We start from the raw sequence: 17,637 nt of genomic DNA, 5'->3' as shown, positions 1-17,637 counted from the left end.
TAACAATTTTCTTTTCATTTTTATAGTACTTTCAAGTGCGATTTCTTAGAGTACTGGCCAGATCCTAATGAATTGAGCTTCACATACTTTCAGTTTAGCAGTTTTGAAAGCAGATATGGTTTGTAGGTCACTTGCAAAAATCACACACACATCTGTATCTGATTGGAACGAAGAGCCATGATCACCATGCTGAAAGCCTTATATCTTAAGAGCACAAATCTCCCCCCACCCGGTTTGGGTTGAACAGAATTGTAAGGAGATGGTTTCTTTTTGCGCTCTCGGCTCAGAGCCACTCAAATATGGTTGATGCTGCAGAGCATCCAGAACTTGTAACTTTCTCAGCCTTGATATTCCATGAATGGAAAATCTATTGTCAGTAAAGAATTTAAATAATTTGGTAAGTAATTTCAACTTAAACTGATATAAGTGTCTTATTGTGGGTTAGATCATATTTTTTGTCTATATGTTACACTAAAAGCCGCTTCAGCCTTTAAACGGAACAATGTATTGAAGCTAAAACCACTTGTTAAAAACATTGAAGTAGCTTATGGTGGTTCGTATTTGGTACTTCCTCTGACCTTTTGCCAAAACAATTCTCATACTTTCCCAAGAGCCTTGAAATCCCTTAAACCAACAGTTCTTTTTAGCTGAGACAAGATTGTTTACAACACTTGCTTGATGTTTTTTTTTTTTATTAGCTGATTGCCTTAAATTCTAACTGCTTTAAAATAACTCCTGCATCTATTTTTCACATCCTGGTTCAGGAACGTCTCAATCTATTGTACAGGGCTCACTGACCCCTGTAACAGCTGTTGAAGGGTAACAGCCATTAGACTGGTAGCAGTCTGAGTCAGAATTGAACTGGAACCCTATAGTTGACCTAGAGATCCCATTACAAGTCTTCTGAGCCTCCCAGAGCCCATCAGTTGGCTCGTTTGATTGGCAATGCACTAATGAGCTAATCATGCTGAGATTTTCTTTCCTCCTTTACTGAATTTATATAATAAAACTATTGTCCTGTTCCCATCTGGTGTCTGAGCCAGGAAAACGGTAACTGATACGCTAGAGGTCAAACCTGGAGCCAAGTACATGATAGTAAAAGGATTAAATTGGATTAGTTAACTGTAATTTAACTTTTTGTTTAGCCGTTTTGAGTGAAACAGATTTGTCTTACTGGATTTTCACGTGATGTAAATTTATTTCAGAGCAGATCTGGACTCTTTTCTATGGAATAGGTATCTGTAATAATCTTGAAAAGAAACTTTTTCACGTATCACTTTCTTACCAGCATCACGACAAGGTGATGTTAAGGACAATTTTTGAGTGATGTGGCAGAGTTAGTCATTTAAAAAGGAAAAAGAAGTTGTTTCTGAAAGAAATATAGTAACTATCATATTTACTTTTTAAAATTCTTAAAAAAAAAAAAAAAAAAAAAACCTCTTATCTGAAATAAGATCATTTTTCTCCTAAAGATGGGTTTATTTCTTTAGGTTTTTATCATGAGTTCCTACAGGTTCTCATCTTGTAACACAAGACTGAAAGCATTTGCTTGCTAGGTACCTTTAAGAACATTAGCTTAACTTCTTTCTTCTCATGCCAAATCTGATTTCTATAAAATCTAAACAGAGACTTTGAGCAGTTTTTTTTTTTTAATTTGGACATTACTTGTGGTGCATGGTTGACTTGGTGATATTCATATTAAAATTGCTCTCTTACTTATTTATAACTAAGATTGAGGTTGATATCCTAGTGTGCCATAAATATTTTATATGGACATAACATTACATAAATTAGTACGTATCATTTGAACCTTTAAAACTGAGTAAGTAATGAAAATAGGCAGTGTTCTAAAATATAATTTGCCATGTAAATTTTCTGTTACAGTGCACTAACACTTGAGGATGAGAAAAGAATGTTAGCGGTTTTGATAAACGGATTCGTAAAAATGGTGAGTGACAATTGTGCGCGACTGTTGGGCTGTACCTTATAGCTGGGATAATCATATGATCCCCCGTGAGAAACAGGTGCCTGAATCAGAGACTGTGTGTCTGACTTGCTTAGGTATGTTGAAAATCCCAGCAACATATTTTAGTGGAATAAGAATGCAAGTGTTAAAAGAAAACGTCATACAACTGTTGAAACAGATATGGTGCAGTATGTTAAAGTGTATGTATTGTTTATTTAAATGTACTGTCTTTTTTAAGATGTCGTGTAAAACATACTAAGTATTTGAAAGTTAAACAGTAATTAAAGTCATGCCGATTACGGCATCAGAGCGAGCAACTGTTCAGACTTGCATGAATGAAATTCCACGACCCATCCCTAAATGGGACCAATACCAACTTTAAAAACAATCAAATAAGATTTGTATTGTTAAATTAATAATCGCACAAAAATTTAGTTGCTTTGTTTTGAAATTAATTTTTAACCTTTCCCTCTGTTTTGTCCCAATAAAATCTTTTATTCTTTTCCTTTGTTTTTGAGATGTCAGGTTGTTTTAGGAGATGCTCTCAAGCTTTTTTCTTCTCTAACCAGATCTTTTCAATGCATGGCTCTTTTTTCATGTAGTCATAGCTGACAGGCTTTGTCTCTACTCGTCATCATCTTTGTTCTTTGTTGCAATGCTCTGAATTTATCTCTAGATGGTTGCTTTCTCTTCAGCTATAGTTAGCTATTTAAATTGATATTTTTTTAACTGTAATTTTGCTTTATTACGCAATGTATGCAATACAGTATTGTATAATTTCCTTCAGGAGGATTCCACACATTTAATAATATTTGATGAGTGTTTGTAGTCTCAGGTGTGGGTGGGGAGAACCCATTGCAGCAAAATGCCCAGTTAAAATTTTTAAAGCAGCACCAATTAAGATGTGGAGGGGAAAAGCAGTTATCACAACCATCCTTACGGCCAGCCTTTTCGTGGGAAATCTTACATTTTTATAGAAATTTTCTTGAGACCAGGCCTCAGAATCAGCAGTTGCACAAATACAAGAATGGCAAAGGCAGTTATCTCTATAATGTGAAAAGTAATTCTTTGTTTTCTGGTGCAGTTTCTTTGATTTTTCACTGTGCGGATTAAATGTAACTTTCATTTTAATTCAGTAAAAACTTCTTTCAGCTGTGACTTGAGAAATAAGAAATAAAGTGACCTTTGGTTTTATTAGAAAAGAATTCCACTTGAATACATAAATGTAGACTGCCTGGAGACTGTTTCTCATGCTATGCTTTTGATTGACAGCTGAGACACTCCAGCTGACAGCACTTGGTTTTAAATTCTGGAGGGTTAGAAATATGGTGTTCTCACACAAGGGTTGGTTTTGACTTTCTGCTCTTCTTTTCTGCTAGAATGCAAGGTTGCAAGCTTTTGCCATACTATATAAGCATATTTATTTAGTAAGCAAGCAAAAACCTGGTTCTGTTAATGAAATATCTAGTTAGGAAACTTCTAATTTTATTTTAACAACCAGAAACCACAGGAGTCTGAATACAGTTTTTTTTCTTTATCCCTGCTCTATAAAGTGTCAGGAGTTCTGGGAGTTACGAAAGCACTTTTCACAAGTCTAGGAGTTGAATTTCATTTTCTTGATAAGTGTTTGATCTGTAAAGTAAAAAATCATGTGCAGCTTGGACAAACCTCCAACAAAATAAAAATCTTCCAGGTTCTCCTGACGGCTAAATATTGGAAAGCAGACCGTTAAATTCTCGAGGTGCCGTTTTGTTGGGGGGTGCTGTCTTGTCTTACCAGTGTATTATGACTTTTTGATTTTGACTTTTGAATATCTGTGTTGTACCTGTGTGGTTTTTTTTTATATTTCCTAAAGTTAATTGCCTACAATGGTAGAATAAGACTTTTTGCATCTCCTGTAGGTTTCGTTTGGCCGTGACTTTGAACAGCAACTGAGTTTCTATGTTGAAGCTCGGTCAATGTTTTGCAATCTGGAGCCTGTTCTTGTCCAGTTGATTCATGTAAGCCACAGTTATCTATGTCATCTTAATAAGAGGAGATATGTTGGCAGTTCTCCCACCCTTGCACAGATTATTGAGCTATATCAGAGTAAATCTGAAGCTGTTTTATTAGGTGTCTTACCTCTCATTTTACTACCCCAAACTCTCAAGTTCTTGCTTGACAGGCGTGCATGGTGTCGTTCAGCAAAGAAAACTAGTTGTATTATGAGAGATTTCATGGCCAATATAGTAAATGGCATAACAGGTGCTTTTGGCATTCAGTCTTCCATAGTCCTCCACGTAGGACAGATTAGACTGTGTCTAGTTCGCAGACATGGGCGGAACGCTGCTGTGACTGGGAAGCTTCCTCCCTTTTCTGTATTGAATCACATGGCTGGTGAGCATTTGCTGCCTCTGATTCCTTTGCAACATCATCATCTTTTAAATACTTGGTGGTGGTGGTTGTTTTTGGGGAGGTGGGTAAGTGGATTAGCTGGAAGTCATGATGCTGCAGCAAGAAGGAGGGGGTGCCAGTACTATGGTTAAGAAGCAAGGGATGAGCTTCAGCCTTGAATGAATCAACAGCCCTACCTTAATAGACCTTCAGAAGCATGTTTGCTTTTAAGGAGCAATCACTAAAATCCTCAAAGTGGAGAGAGAATAAAAACTAAAAAGTACAGTGAGGACACATAATATCTGGGTCTCTTTTGGCTATTTTTCTTACGTAAATGCATGTAATAAAACATACAGCTTGTTCATTGCAACTGACCTAGTAAATCTGCTTATTTTTCTTAATGGTTTACTTTGTTTTTTTATGTGTAGTCTGTGAACCAACTAGCAATGGAAACAAGAAAGGTGATGAAAGGAAATCATTCCAGAAAAACTGCTGCCTTTGTCAGGGTAGGTGTGAGTGATAAGTCTCTGAGCCTGTCTTCTGAACAGATAATGCTGTCTATTACCACCTAAGCTTATAGTTTCTCCAAAAATTTTCCGCATATTTTTTTGATGCTGTTTGTCTCACTTTCTCTTGTTAACATTGATCCTTACTCACTTAAGCCAAATGGTCCCATTTAAGAAGAAAACTCCCAGAGCATCCAGTGGGAGCTTTGTGTAAGAAAGACTAACTCCCTCTCTGGAGGAAGATTCTTTAGAAAGATGTTTGTGTATATTCTAGAAACTTAACTTTTCAAATAACATTTTAAACAAAATATTGTACCCATCTCAACTAAATAGAGGATGGGAGATGGGGAAAATAACGATGTTAAACTTCTATCTCACAATATCATTGCTGATATGCTGGAATCAGTATTTGAATTTCAGATGAACTGTTTGGCTTTAGTGCGTGTGAGTCTGTATGGGTATGGTCAAATGAGCTTTGAACTGTGCAAAAGCTGTTCAAGTTTTTTGTATTCCCCTGGTCTCACCTGAAACATAGCAACTAAGATGTCTTTATCTTCATGTGTAGTAAGAGGAGTTTGCTTATGCTGTCATCAGTGAATGGACTCTTGTTCAGGGCAGCTGGGTATGACTTCCTGGACAGAGAAGACCTAGGGTAACAGTGGCCAACGGCTGTATGCCTGGGGGCCGCTCATTCCATCTGAATGTTTGGGCTACATGAGTAGATCTGTGCCTGTAGCGTGCTGCACTTGATCTCTTTCCTCCATAAAGCCTCTGCCTTGGCCAGTTTGACAACCAGACTCACCCTGAAGACTGGGAGTCTGCTTTGGGAGTTGGGTCTTGGCCCTGGGCTGCAAGCTGGTCACCTGAGGAGAAGAGGAATGCTTTGAGCTACAGAGTGATGGAAGTTTTGAGCTGATCTATTATTGATAATAAATATTGTAAATATTGACTGTAGATATAATAATAATGGAATAATAGTGGCTTAATGTGGACTTCACATAACATTTGCTTTTTATTGAAAATCTTTCTCTAGACTGGTTTACAGATTTTTGACTCTTAATTGTTTATAACAATAGTAACAAATTACTGAAACTCACAGTTAAGAATTTTCTTCAGTTTCTTTTCTTACTTGCTTTAGGCTTGTGTCGCTTTCTGCTTCATTACAATTCCATCTCTGAGCAGTATCTTCATGCGTCTTAATCTGTATCTACACTCAGGACAGGTTGCTCTGGCAAACCAGTGCCTTTCACAAGGTAAGGCAGGATTGTTGTTTGCACAAAGGTTTTCCTATTTCAAAATATTTCCAAGTGTGGATAATAGCGTCTTTGAAACGTATAAACATATTTAAAATGTAATTGAAATATAGTCCTGTTTCAAGCACTATTACAGTGAAAGCTCTTCAGGTCTAACACTAATCCTGTGGGATAAATAACCAGGAACAACTGACTCTATTTGCCATAGTCATGACTTTGAGGTAAGTTGTCCTAAATTGAATAACTTTGAAATTACGGAAACCGTGGAATGTTTTTCTCCTAGAATTATGCAGAATTATCTAAGCACTCTAATCACAAATAACATGGTTATATTAACGGTAGACGAAGAAACTAGTTCATCTGCATAATAGTGCACCAGCTGACAAAATCCTGCAAAGAGTTAGATGGAATTAAAACTTAGCAAGTTTCTGGTGTTGTTGGCCTATAAAAGCGTGCAAGTGATTAAACTCTCAGATAGAAGAAAAGTGTCACTGTATCAAAGAGTAATGGATGGAGTAATATTGGGTATTACGAAGAATGAAAAATATTTTCTTGTTTCATCTGAATGACTGACTGAAGCAGTTCCTGAGTGCTGTTTTTGGCCATGTCATTAGCTCAGTCTCAAGTAAATGGAAATTCTGACAAATGGTGGTGTAGGGGAAAGGATTTGGAGTAACTGGCAATAGTGTGAGTATGAAGTCTGTATCATAATTTAATATGGTCTTGTTCCTATTCATATTCCAGCTGGAAAAGTTACTTGTTCTAAAAGTCGTCTCTTACCTTTAATTGTCATTTGTATCTATCTTTTTCCTTTTTAAAGTGGTTTCATTCTACTTTGTTTTGTAATTCTGATACTGACTTTAAATGTCTACCTTCCACAGGTAAATTGCTTTTCCTTTATGTTTTTTCTTTGCTGCAGTGAAGTAATAAATTGGATTACTTTGCAACGTCTTTTGTTTTGGGTATTAATTCTTTGTCTTAGCTTTGTGCTTCTTCACAAGACGATTAAAAATGTTTTTGTTGTGGGGGTTTTAACCTGTGATCACTACTCCTAATATGCTGCATGTGTTCTGCTCTTACTATCATTGTGTTTTATTGTTACTAAGGCTCTTGCAGTGGATACTTTTTAAATTCAGGGTGAATTTTGTGCATGAAATATCAATCAGTCTGTCTATATATATATATATATATATTTTTTTTTTTTTTTAACAAATGACAGTTGGTCTGATTTTTGAATGACCTTAATTTGTCAAGGTGTGCAGGCAATTTTGAGATTTAGAACTTGCGTTTTTCCTGCTTATGTCCCGTATCAGGCTGTTCCTTTTATAGCCAGTGTTTGATGGCTCACCTAGTAGTAGGCTCATGCTTATCTTGCCTTATAATATTCTGAGGTTCTGCCCTATCTGAATGCTTATGATTATTGAAGGAAAGTTCTGTCATGCGTTCCTTAGAAGAAAAGAAGCATTGGCCAAGTGTGTTTAAGTCTTGGTAGCTAAGCTTTGGTTGCCTCAGGTCACAGAAAATTCTTTTATTTGCCACAGGAGGGTATTGACACGGAATAGCTGTGATTGTAGCTGCAGTTTTTTGTGCTTTGTCAAATTAATCGTAGGTAAGACCTGGGGGAAGGCCTTGCCTACAGGAGGTAGAGAGACAGCAATTGAAGTGTGTTTTTACTTGCCAGAAATTAGACACATGCAGAATATTGGAAAGGAAGGATTTTTGAGTGAGGAGATGCATTAGAATTTGAAGCAATCTCCCAGCAGAAACCTTGGTGATAATCTTTTAAAACTGCTCTGGGAAATACACCATAGGGAACCTTGTGTAGCTGGAGACAGGGCTGGGGTGCATCACCTAGTCTGACTTCTGTGATGCTGTGTGAGTGAAAGGCGAATGTATTTTTTCATTCGCTTACTTGGCTTCCTTTTTCCAGTTTGTGATGTGGTCCAAGCTCTGCATTCACCAGTATGTTCCAGCTGCACAGACAAGCTGCCTCAGGATGCTGATTAAGACTTTTTAGTACAGGATGACTGTAGCATTCCTTTGTTTTGAACCTGATGCTGCAAATACAGCAGAGCAGAGGGATTTGGAGTAAAGCTGGCTGTTGTATCCAAGTATGTTGTGAAAATAAAAGATCTGCAAAGTCAGTTGTTGTGTAATTAGTGTTGCGCAGTTTCTTTTAGATAAACTATGAGTGAACCAAAAAACTGACTCATTTTTCCTCCTGTGCTATTTTAATTGACCAGTTTACCTTATGCTTTGTATCAGTTGTTGTTATTGTTGCTGTGTTAACAGCAGCACACCTTTTGTTGGAAACAAATTTAAAGCAGTATCTCTGTAATACTCAGCCTTTGGGGACTATGCCCTGTGCTTTTTGGGACCAACGTTATGATTTCATAACTTTTCTCAACTGCTTCTCCGCTATTTTTGTGCTCTAAGTCTTCCCCTACTAAGACTCTGGGCCCCAGCGATTGTTCACATTTTCAGTGGGAGACTTTATAAAGTGCACAGCTGTGATTTGACACAGCGCACTCACTCAACAATTAATAGGCATCCCTATTCTGAAATCCTTTAAGGTAGCAGGTGTAAGCAAAATATTATGAACTCAATCTCTAACACGCATATTTATTAACCACTCGCTCCTGAAGTTTAGACCCACAGGCTATAGAGACAAATACTTGGTCTGTCTCAGCTCAGCTTTTGCTGCAAGGAAGCCTGTCCTCTTTCCTTCTTCACACGCAAAACAATGGAATACTTCTGTTGTTCTGTAACTCACTTTATCGAGGATTTATTGATATGCACTTTTTTTTTTTTTGCCTTCTTAGAAAAGTTTATTATTTTAGACATAATTGTATTTGCATGTTATTTGCATGAGTAATTTAGCCTGTGCTAAGCAGTTCTGCAGCAGTGACACCACTTTTAGGAACTTTATGAAGGAAGTTTCCACCTTGTGATTTCTTGTAGTCAGGTACTGTGTCCTTGAAAGAAACTAATAGTTGCTTTTAGCACAGCTGAGTCTGTATCTCAAAGGCAAGTAAATGCATTTAAAGTATATAATGAGAAGTACTGATACGTTCATAACAGCATACTTAAATCCAGTCAGTTACCTGATGCCAAGTAGTTACTGATCCACTAAAACCAATGCAGCATGAAGTGCAGTTTTCAGTGTGCAATTAATGATAGCGTTTGGCTAGGAAGCGTAGTCCTGCCTCGTGTGTAACCTTTATTTCATGCTGATTGGGGTTGGCTTAATCAGTTTAAAATTGCGAGGAGAAATAGAACTGAAAGGTAATGTGCCTAATCTGATAGCTCAGTCAGGAGTGGGGCATGTGTGTGTGCATGCGACACCTCTTTAAATACTCCAGCTGTTGTTCTTAGCAATTTTAATTCCTTTTTTGTTATTATATTTAGTTCCTGCAGGGAGTTTAGCTGCTTGTGAGATGAGTTTTCACTTAAATGTATAGCTAAATTGAATTTTACAAGATTTTTGTTGTCAATGTGTCTAACTTGGAAAAGGAGTAAAATTGTCCGTTGGGGTAGATAAGGGGGACCGAAAAGATCGTTGTATTGTAAAGAGGAGGTCCGTGTCAGAACAGTAAATACAGTTTGCTGAGCTGAAGATCGCACTGCCAAACTACCAAGTACTAGAGAGCCACAGCTGTTCTGCTTAGAGCTGAGTTTGTATTTTGCCTCCTCCTCAATGGCAAGGTGCAGCAGTAGTAGTCTTATCGGTCCTCGGGTCAAATCGTGCCGTTTTCAGCTATGCAGTTAGAGCCCTGCTTGCTGGAATTTGCCACATCACTAATTAAAGCGTCTGTGTGGTGCCTTGTTGAACACCATTTCCATTTGCCTTATGTCTTTAAGGTTACTCATCCAAATACATTAGTATTGGAACTGCTATTTTTCTTGGAATACATGTTCTTTAATACAATGAAATTGAGTCAGAAACATGAATTTCTAGGCTCTTGAAAAGGGCATGTTAATAAACTGATTTAGTAAGCACCTGTTAGCGTTCAGATTTTTGATACAGGAGAGTGAAGAATCTGAAAGGATTCATCTCACTGCATGATTTGGAGATTAAGGCTCAGCATCCATATACAGACTGGTTTTTAAACCTAGTGTGTTCTGAAATTCAGTCTATAATTTGACGGGCATGGTTCTTCAGTGTGTCTCATGCTGCCTCTCAGTTGTGCCAGTACAACTGCACAGTGAACTGGAGCGGGCTGAAATTAAAAAATAATCTACTCCCAAAAAGAAACCCTTTTTATTTTGGATCAGTTTCCCAGTACAGCTTTGTGATACCACAACTGGGGGGAGGGTTCGAACATTTTAGGTGGTTTTGTCCTGGATGCATGTTTCTGGAGAGCCTGTTAAGAGCCTACCTCAGGAAGCAGAATGTGGGATTTTACGGAGATCGTATGTGCTTTTCCCCCAACTGAATCATTGAACGCTGTATAGAGGTAGCGCTGCCGACACAGAATAATAAATTGTCATCAGCCGTGCTTTCTGTCATTGGGAGTGCTTGGACTAAATTGAGATTAAATGCATGCTCCATTGTTGCACTTTTCTGGATTTTGAAAGAGGTAATATTTTAATTTCACATTTTTCCCCTTGCGAAAGTACTGCTTTGCCTGTCAGAGAACAGACAGCATGATTTCAGTTGTTGGTCACCATATTCAGCAGGTAGGTAGAGAGGAAACAACTTTCTGGCAATGTATGTTGAGTGACATTTTTATCTTTAAGGCAGTGAAATCCTTGTCTCGCTTCAGAAATAACGTGCTGAGTGAATAAAGTAATTCAGTTGATTGTGTGTGACTAATTTCACCGAGATGGCGTCAAAATTTAAAAAAAAAAAAAAATCTTTGTCCCCAAAATTAGCCAACACGGATCTTTACTTTAACCAATACAGATTTTAATTCTGAAGCATGCAATGCTTAATATACTTTGAAATACTTAATACTTCTGCTCTTTAAATGTAGCTGAAATGCATTTTCTCTAATAGATTGCAAAATTAATTTATTTTTCTCCCTCAGAGAATGTTACTTTTCCTCGAATGTTCTGTGAATGTGCCAGGCTTCAGTCACACTTTGGAAAATGTGTGTATTCAGTATTTTAATAAGTAATTTTTTTTTTTTACATCATATTGATTTAGTGTATTTTCTCAGTAGTATTAGATACTATTTTTATTAAAGATTCCCTTCTAATCCAAAAATACTTATAGATGTGAGGAATATAAACAGAGAAGATGAGATGTGAAATTTAGAGAAATAAGGTCTTGAAGATTTTTTTCCCATTAATATTAACTTGGGGACCTTTTGGCTCCCAGTTCTCTGGTGAGAGCATGTCTGTTATCTTTTTAAATACCATTTTCCTTGAAGGCAGCAAAGCAGGTTTAGGAAAAATTGAAGAGATGCAGTTTTCCTTACCAGTAATATTAAATATTACTTAATTTGAATAAAATTATGACTTCTATTGTTATGAGACTTCTACATTTGGCAATTTCTCCCATTCATTGAGCTTTTTCTCGTTCCTCTCTTAATCTCAGACAGTGGCTTTTCCATATGACTTGAGAGAGATGACACCTTTGTGTTTGTAAGCTTTTCAGACTAGCGTTTCATCAGTTTGCTCTTCTATAGACTAAGCTGGATGAAAAGTCCATCTAGCCCAGCGTCTTGTTTTTGAGAGCGTCTAGTAGCGTGCGCTAAAGAAACATAGGAAACGGTAAGTACAGAATGATGTTTCCCAGCTTTCAGCTACCAGTGGTCTAAATACATCCTTCAGTAAAGGCTGCATGTGGACCATGGCATTTAGCAGAACAGATGGACCAGTCTTCTAGGAGTTTAATTTTTTTAACTAGTTTTTCCTTTTGGCCTTTGTAACTTCACGTGACAGTGAGTTCCGTGGTTACATGCCGCTTGGAAATTGACTTCTTGGGGGTTTATTTTTGTATTATTTTTAAGTGCTGTCCGAGAGTTTCAGTGGATGCAGCTATCTGCTAGTGATATTGTGGAAAAATTCAGTTCTCTGTTCATTTTCTTCATGCCACTTAGGAGATGCTGGAGCTGGTAAATTCCTGACAATTTTGGGTCAACTTAATCTTATCTAATAAGGAAACAGTCCATGCTGTGACACCTTTCTTTAATCTTTTTTAGGCTTCTTAAGAAGACTAGGATTGTAGTCAAGGCATAAATGCATAACTGCTATATAATTGATACAGTGACACTTTATTTTTCCATTACCGTCCTAATGATTCCTAACATTGCTTGCCTTTCTAACAGCTGTTGAGGATGCAGTTTTCAGGAAACCATCCATAATGACTCCAAGATCTTTGAGTGTAAATAGCTTATTTAGAGCTTATCTGTCTATAGTTATAGTAAGGGTTATTTCTTTCCCCACATGCCTTACTAATATTAGATTTCATCTGCTGCTTTATTGCTCAGAATCGTGAGATCCTCTTGCGACTCTTTGCAGGCAGTTTCCAGAATACTCTGCAAACGTCGTCACCTCCCTATTCGCTGTTCTGCCCAGGTCATTTTAAGAACATGTGTCTTTCCACAGATCCTTTAGGATCGCAGTAGTTGTTTCACTCCGCTGTAAAAACTGTCTTTTTAGCCTCACTATTCTCTTCCGCTGTGTCTGTTCCTAGGTTATGAATCCTCAAGAGGGCTTTCCGTCTTGTCTTTTGTCAGCTTAGTTGCTTTAAGAGCCATTTGTATGAGGGACATTAAAAGCTTCTTTTTTAAATTTTAAAGCTTTTTTAAAAAAGTATTCATATTGACTCAACTTGCTGGTTCTTTGGAAAACTTCATAGATTTCTAAAGAATGGTTTCTCTGTTCAAAAAACGTAGTAACTCTTAAGTGATGTATCTTTTTTTGTGTTTGCTTGTTTATTTGTTTGGTTTTTTTAATGATTCCTATCGCCACAGCTAGGAGAAGCTGTAGTTTTTATTTCACAGTTTCCATTGTCTCTGTAAAGACTGCTGACCATATTTCACCTTAAAACCTTTAGAGATTACATGGAGTTTAGAGAGATAGGCTGAATTTTGTCATTACTACTAACTACAGTTTAAGAATGAAGAATCTTGAATCCAGTGTTCTTGCTCATACTGTAGGATCTCTGTTTTGATTTAGTTTTTCCCCTTCCACTTATATCTGCTTACCTTTTATCTGGAAGTAGTAAGGCCTTGCTAATAACCAGATTTATAGTCAAGCTCTTCCTGGACCTAGCACTAGCAAGCTTGGTCCACATTATTACTTTTCCATCTATAGGTAATACAGAGCATGAACTGACATAGTCTCTTCCAGTTCACCAAGTAGCATTTCTTTCACTTTCTTATTTCATTTTTGTTATAGCAAATGATTATCTGTAATTTCTGGATTAGAAGTGGTGTTCAGAGAGTTTTAAGATTGAGTGTATTCAGTAAATCAATAGCACAAGGGAAGAACGTATTTCGTGAATGTGGCAAAACTCTCGCAATGACTTCATCAGTGTTAAGAGAAAGAGTTCCAAATGTTTGCAGAGCTTGATCGTCAAATGAGTAATGTGTTAATTTATAAAAAGCACACTTGGTTGCCATTAGTTTTTTTTGCATTAGAGTACAAGTTTTCAAAGATTTTGCTTCCACATCCAACAGATGTTGGAAATTTAATGAAGTATTAGAATATGCTTGACGGTTTTGTAGGACACACAAGTGATTTGCAATGCGGAAGACTGCAGATGGTCCCTGATTTTGTTCTTTGGGTGGACTTAGTCTTGTGTAATTGTATGTGATTAAATATAGTTTGTGTAGGTATGTCACACTTCTTTCTCCCGCTTGCCCTTTGGTGGTATGCTTTAGGAGCACGCTTGTTTTCCCAGCACTAACAGCTTTGTTTCTCCCTGTCTTTTGCTTGCCTGAAATCTTAGGTTAGGACAGTTTAGTTGACTCTCACAGATGCCGCGAATACAATTGTGAATTCAATTTTTATATACAAACTTTAATTGTTATATATGTAAATACATCTGTATAAACCTATGTATCCATGTATATAGATAGCTATAAATATGTATAACTAAATACGTGTGTGTGTGTGTATAGGTACCATCATGAATACTGATATAGGAAAACATCTACACAACAATTTTGCTTGTTTTTCTCTAGCAGAATATTATCAGAAGTGCTGACTTGGATGAGATTGGTTTTCCTAGCCTGAAGGTCAGCCTGTACGCTCAGGGGGAAAGATTTATAGCATTGTGGTCAACTAAAATGAAGGAGCTGCGGAGAAAGGATAAATTTAGCGAAGCATGAAGTGTGTCATGTTCGGTGCACTGCACAAGATATTAACAGCATCTGGGAAGACTTTATCATGATGATTTGCCGTAACGAGCAGGCTGCTCTCCCCTTATCTAGCTTAACAGCGGCTCTCTGTAGAAGCAGCATCATACTCTTGGCAGATATTGAAAAAAAGCATCCTTCACCAGAAAAAGCCTTTTTCATCTATCTCTTTTTTTAATCGGAAACATGCGTCATTATGTTGTTTTGGTGTTTTAAGGTGGCTCTTTATTAAAGACCTTATGGAAAGTGAGAAAGGCCAGTGCATCCTTTTATCTTGAAGCATCTGTACAGTAATAGCTTGATAAATTGACTTTAAAAGATGCATAGAAAGCATTGTTACATGGCCTCATAGTTATTGTGATTCAGAATTAAATACTGATGCTTATTTCATTCTTAAGAAAATAGCACTTCTATAAGTACCTATTTAGTGAAGTCTTCCTCCAAACTCAGAACATTCGAGGCATTCCCTGACACCTTTCTACAAAAGAACAGGATGATAATGTTTTGAGGACTGTTGGGTTTCTGAAAACTCTAATAAAACCTTTACATTAATGAGAATTTACTTTAGTTTTGCTTCTTATGAAGTGTATGTACCCTGGGTGAGTGTGCTTTCAGTGCTCCACTGTAAGAACCATTTTGTGGTTAATGCAGATTGGCCGAACTACTACCAAAAGGAGTGTTTTCTCGATTGCCAGTACACTGGATGTGCCAGAAGTAAAGCAAAACGTCCTTCTTTTTAAAATAGAAAATGTGACTGCTTTTTTACACCCTATTGCTTTTTTGGTTTGCCTTGCTGGGTTGTGGGGGACAGGGAGAACAAGGCAAGGAAGAAGAACAGAAAACAAGGCGGGCAAGAGCCCCACAGCTGCCCTGCAGTGACGAGCCAGTATTTGGGGGCCATGGGGTGCCCTGCGGAGGACAGCAGCCAATGGAGACAGCAGGGAGGCAGTGGTCCTGGCAGTGCAGTGAGGAGGGAAGGAAAGCATGAGAGCACCGAGGAGGTTGTTGCAGAAGGGGTAGGGAGCCACGGCACTGCTTGTGGCATGGATGGGTTTGGTCTCACCCTCGGCAGTGGTCCCCAGAAGTGGAGTTGGGCATCCCGCTGTTCCTAGCAGATCTACTGAGGTAGCTCATGTGTCTTAAGGTGCTCAGCCAAGATGAGAAGTCTCTTAACTCTCAGTAATAGCAGGAGATTAAGAAGGCTAAATCAGCTCCAATTGCGGTTATCCGTAGAGAAGGCGAGGGGTTTTGTTTTTGTGTTAAGGTAAATGTTTTGAGGAGAATATCTAGGACTGATGTCTTTTGGGAGGAAAGCAGGTGGTTAATTAAGATGAGGTATTCTGCAGCTCTTCTACTTTATTGTGAAGATTAATTGCTGCACAGATCATTCCTGCATAGATGCGAAATAACTTTAGAAGGCAAGGATATTCCCTGCACAGACATGGATACTTTGGTATGCAGACTATTTTCTGGGACACATTTTTTCATTTGTCTGGTCACATGTTTTGATTATATGGTGATGTGGGGTATGTACATTTTTTTCTACTGAGACAACTGTGGAAGTGATAGCCATTCATTTACTTGTGCTAGAATGAACATCTGCTGCTGCTTTCCTTCCTTTAGTAAAGCTCTGAGAAAGATTACTTGCCTTCCTTTGGGCTGGCTGTGTAAACTAATATGTTGTTTGAAATTAATAAAAAAACATTCTTTCCCCTTGAAATAAATGTGCAAGATAAAAGGAAATATGAGGTCTGAGTAAAGAAGTGTGCATTCTAAGCACTGAAAAGTTCAGAAGGTCTCAAATGCTTGTATGCTGAAAAGAAATAAGAGTCAGAAGAATGACAGTTTTTCCAAAGCACATGTTTCATTGGTATTTCTCCTAAGCTTAAATTAAATATCAGCTGGTCCTGTATTTAGCAAATTTGCTTGGAGTCTCATGTGTTCAAATGAGTATTTCCAGAGCAAGTCGCACTCCTGGAAATGACCCTGCATGCTGTCAGTGGCATCTGCATCCCTACCTAACACGTCTTGTCTTTCACCAGGAATTTTTTTTCTCTTTGCTGTCATTTGACTTCTTGGCCTCAGTCTCTGTTCTTGTAAGATAAAGATGAGTCTAGTATTAATTCTAAAAGGTGCTTTGAAGTATAAACAACTTGAAAGGGATTCAGTTACTTAGATATTTTGAGAAGTAGCCAAAAAAGTGCAAAAAATGTTGCTGTTGGAAGTTTTTGTGAACTTTTAACATATAGGAAGGCTTCTAGAGTAAAGGGAAAATATTATTGTTTTGCTTGTGGATGTTAACTTAGACAACTGAAAAATTGGTGTTCTAATGTTGTTTTTGTAGGATTAGAGAGAGGCATAATAAAGAATTATGAAAAAGCTCTTAAGAGCTCTTTTGCTAGGGTCATAAATGCACTTACACGCATGTTCATTTCCTGTAGTCTATTTGAAACAAACTCCAACCGATGATTAGATCACAGGCATGACTGCCATAGAAATTGGAGTGATAATACAGCGACTATATTTTATTTTGTAGCTGATGCTTTTTTCAAAGCTGCAGTGAGCCTTGTTCCTGAAGTGCCAAAAATGATCAATATAGATGGAAAGATGCGACCTTCTGATTCATTCCTCCTGGAATTCCTCTGTAATTTTTTTTCCACGTTATTAGTCGTTCCGGTAAGTTGCGTGTGTGAATAGCACACAGGGTAGAAAGTTTATATTTGGCTTTTCTCTTTAGAGTAGACTTGGTTTAATTTGAATTTTCCTTGTATTTTCTTATACACCTGCTGTTTTGCATCTAATGATGGTAATGCTCTTTATCATATAGTGAGGCAAAGATATCAGAAGTTCCTTGAGCGTTACTCAGTCTGGTGAATGCTGCCTCACGATTTCAGCAAAGGAATGTTGTGCACCGAATCCAAAAGCCTGTATTAACAGATAGCCTTTACTGAATCAAACGCACCATTTCATGATCATGAAAAAACTGCCTTACCAGAAGGACGAAAACTCCAGGGTTTGTAGCAGGGATGTCCCAGTAGCGGTTAAGGATTTTGCAGGAAGTTTGTGTTAGAGTAGGGACTTGAAAGGAAAATCCTTTTGTTTCTAGGCTCGACACTCTGAAACATCCATGCTGTTACAAGAGTAAAATAAAATATTTTGCTGACAGTGTCCCCTTAGAAAGGATATTGGTGCATAAGCATGCAGGTGATCAGCTAAATCCAAGTGGC

General features: G+C 37.6%; 1 protein-coding gene across 2 annotated transcripts in view; it reads left to right on the top strand.

Moving 5' to 3' along the window:
- Positions 1–17,637, top strand: part of VPS35L (VPS35 endosomal protein sorting factor like) — a 61,784-nt gene that overhangs the window by 31,689 nt on the left and 12,458 nt on the right. For both annotated transcript variants that reach the window (XM_068908761.1, XM_068908762.1), the window contains exons 23-27: positions 1,885–1,948; positions 3,868–3,966; positions 4,768–4,845; positions 5,984–6,098; positions 16,947–17,086. In XM_068908761.1, coding sequence (XP_068764862.1) covers positions 1,885–1,948; positions 3,868–3,966; positions 4,768–4,845; positions 5,984–6,098; positions 16,947–17,086 — 496 coding nt within the window. The remainder of the gene's footprint in view (positions 1–1,884; positions 1,949–3,867; positions 3,967–4,767; positions 4,846–5,983; positions 6,099–16,946; positions 17,087–17,637) is intronic.

This window comes from Struthio camelus, chromosome 15 (genome assembly GCF_040807025.1).
Source record: "Struthio camelus isolate bStrCam1 chromosome 15, bStrCam1.hap1, whole genome shotgun sequence".
Taxonomy (NCBI): domain Eukaryota; kingdom Metazoa; phylum Chordata; class Aves; order Struthioniformes; family Struthionidae; genus Struthio; species Struthio camelus.
The sequence above is the reverse complement of the archived record's forward strand: the minus strand, read 5'-3'. Positions and strand labels throughout refer to the sequence as shown.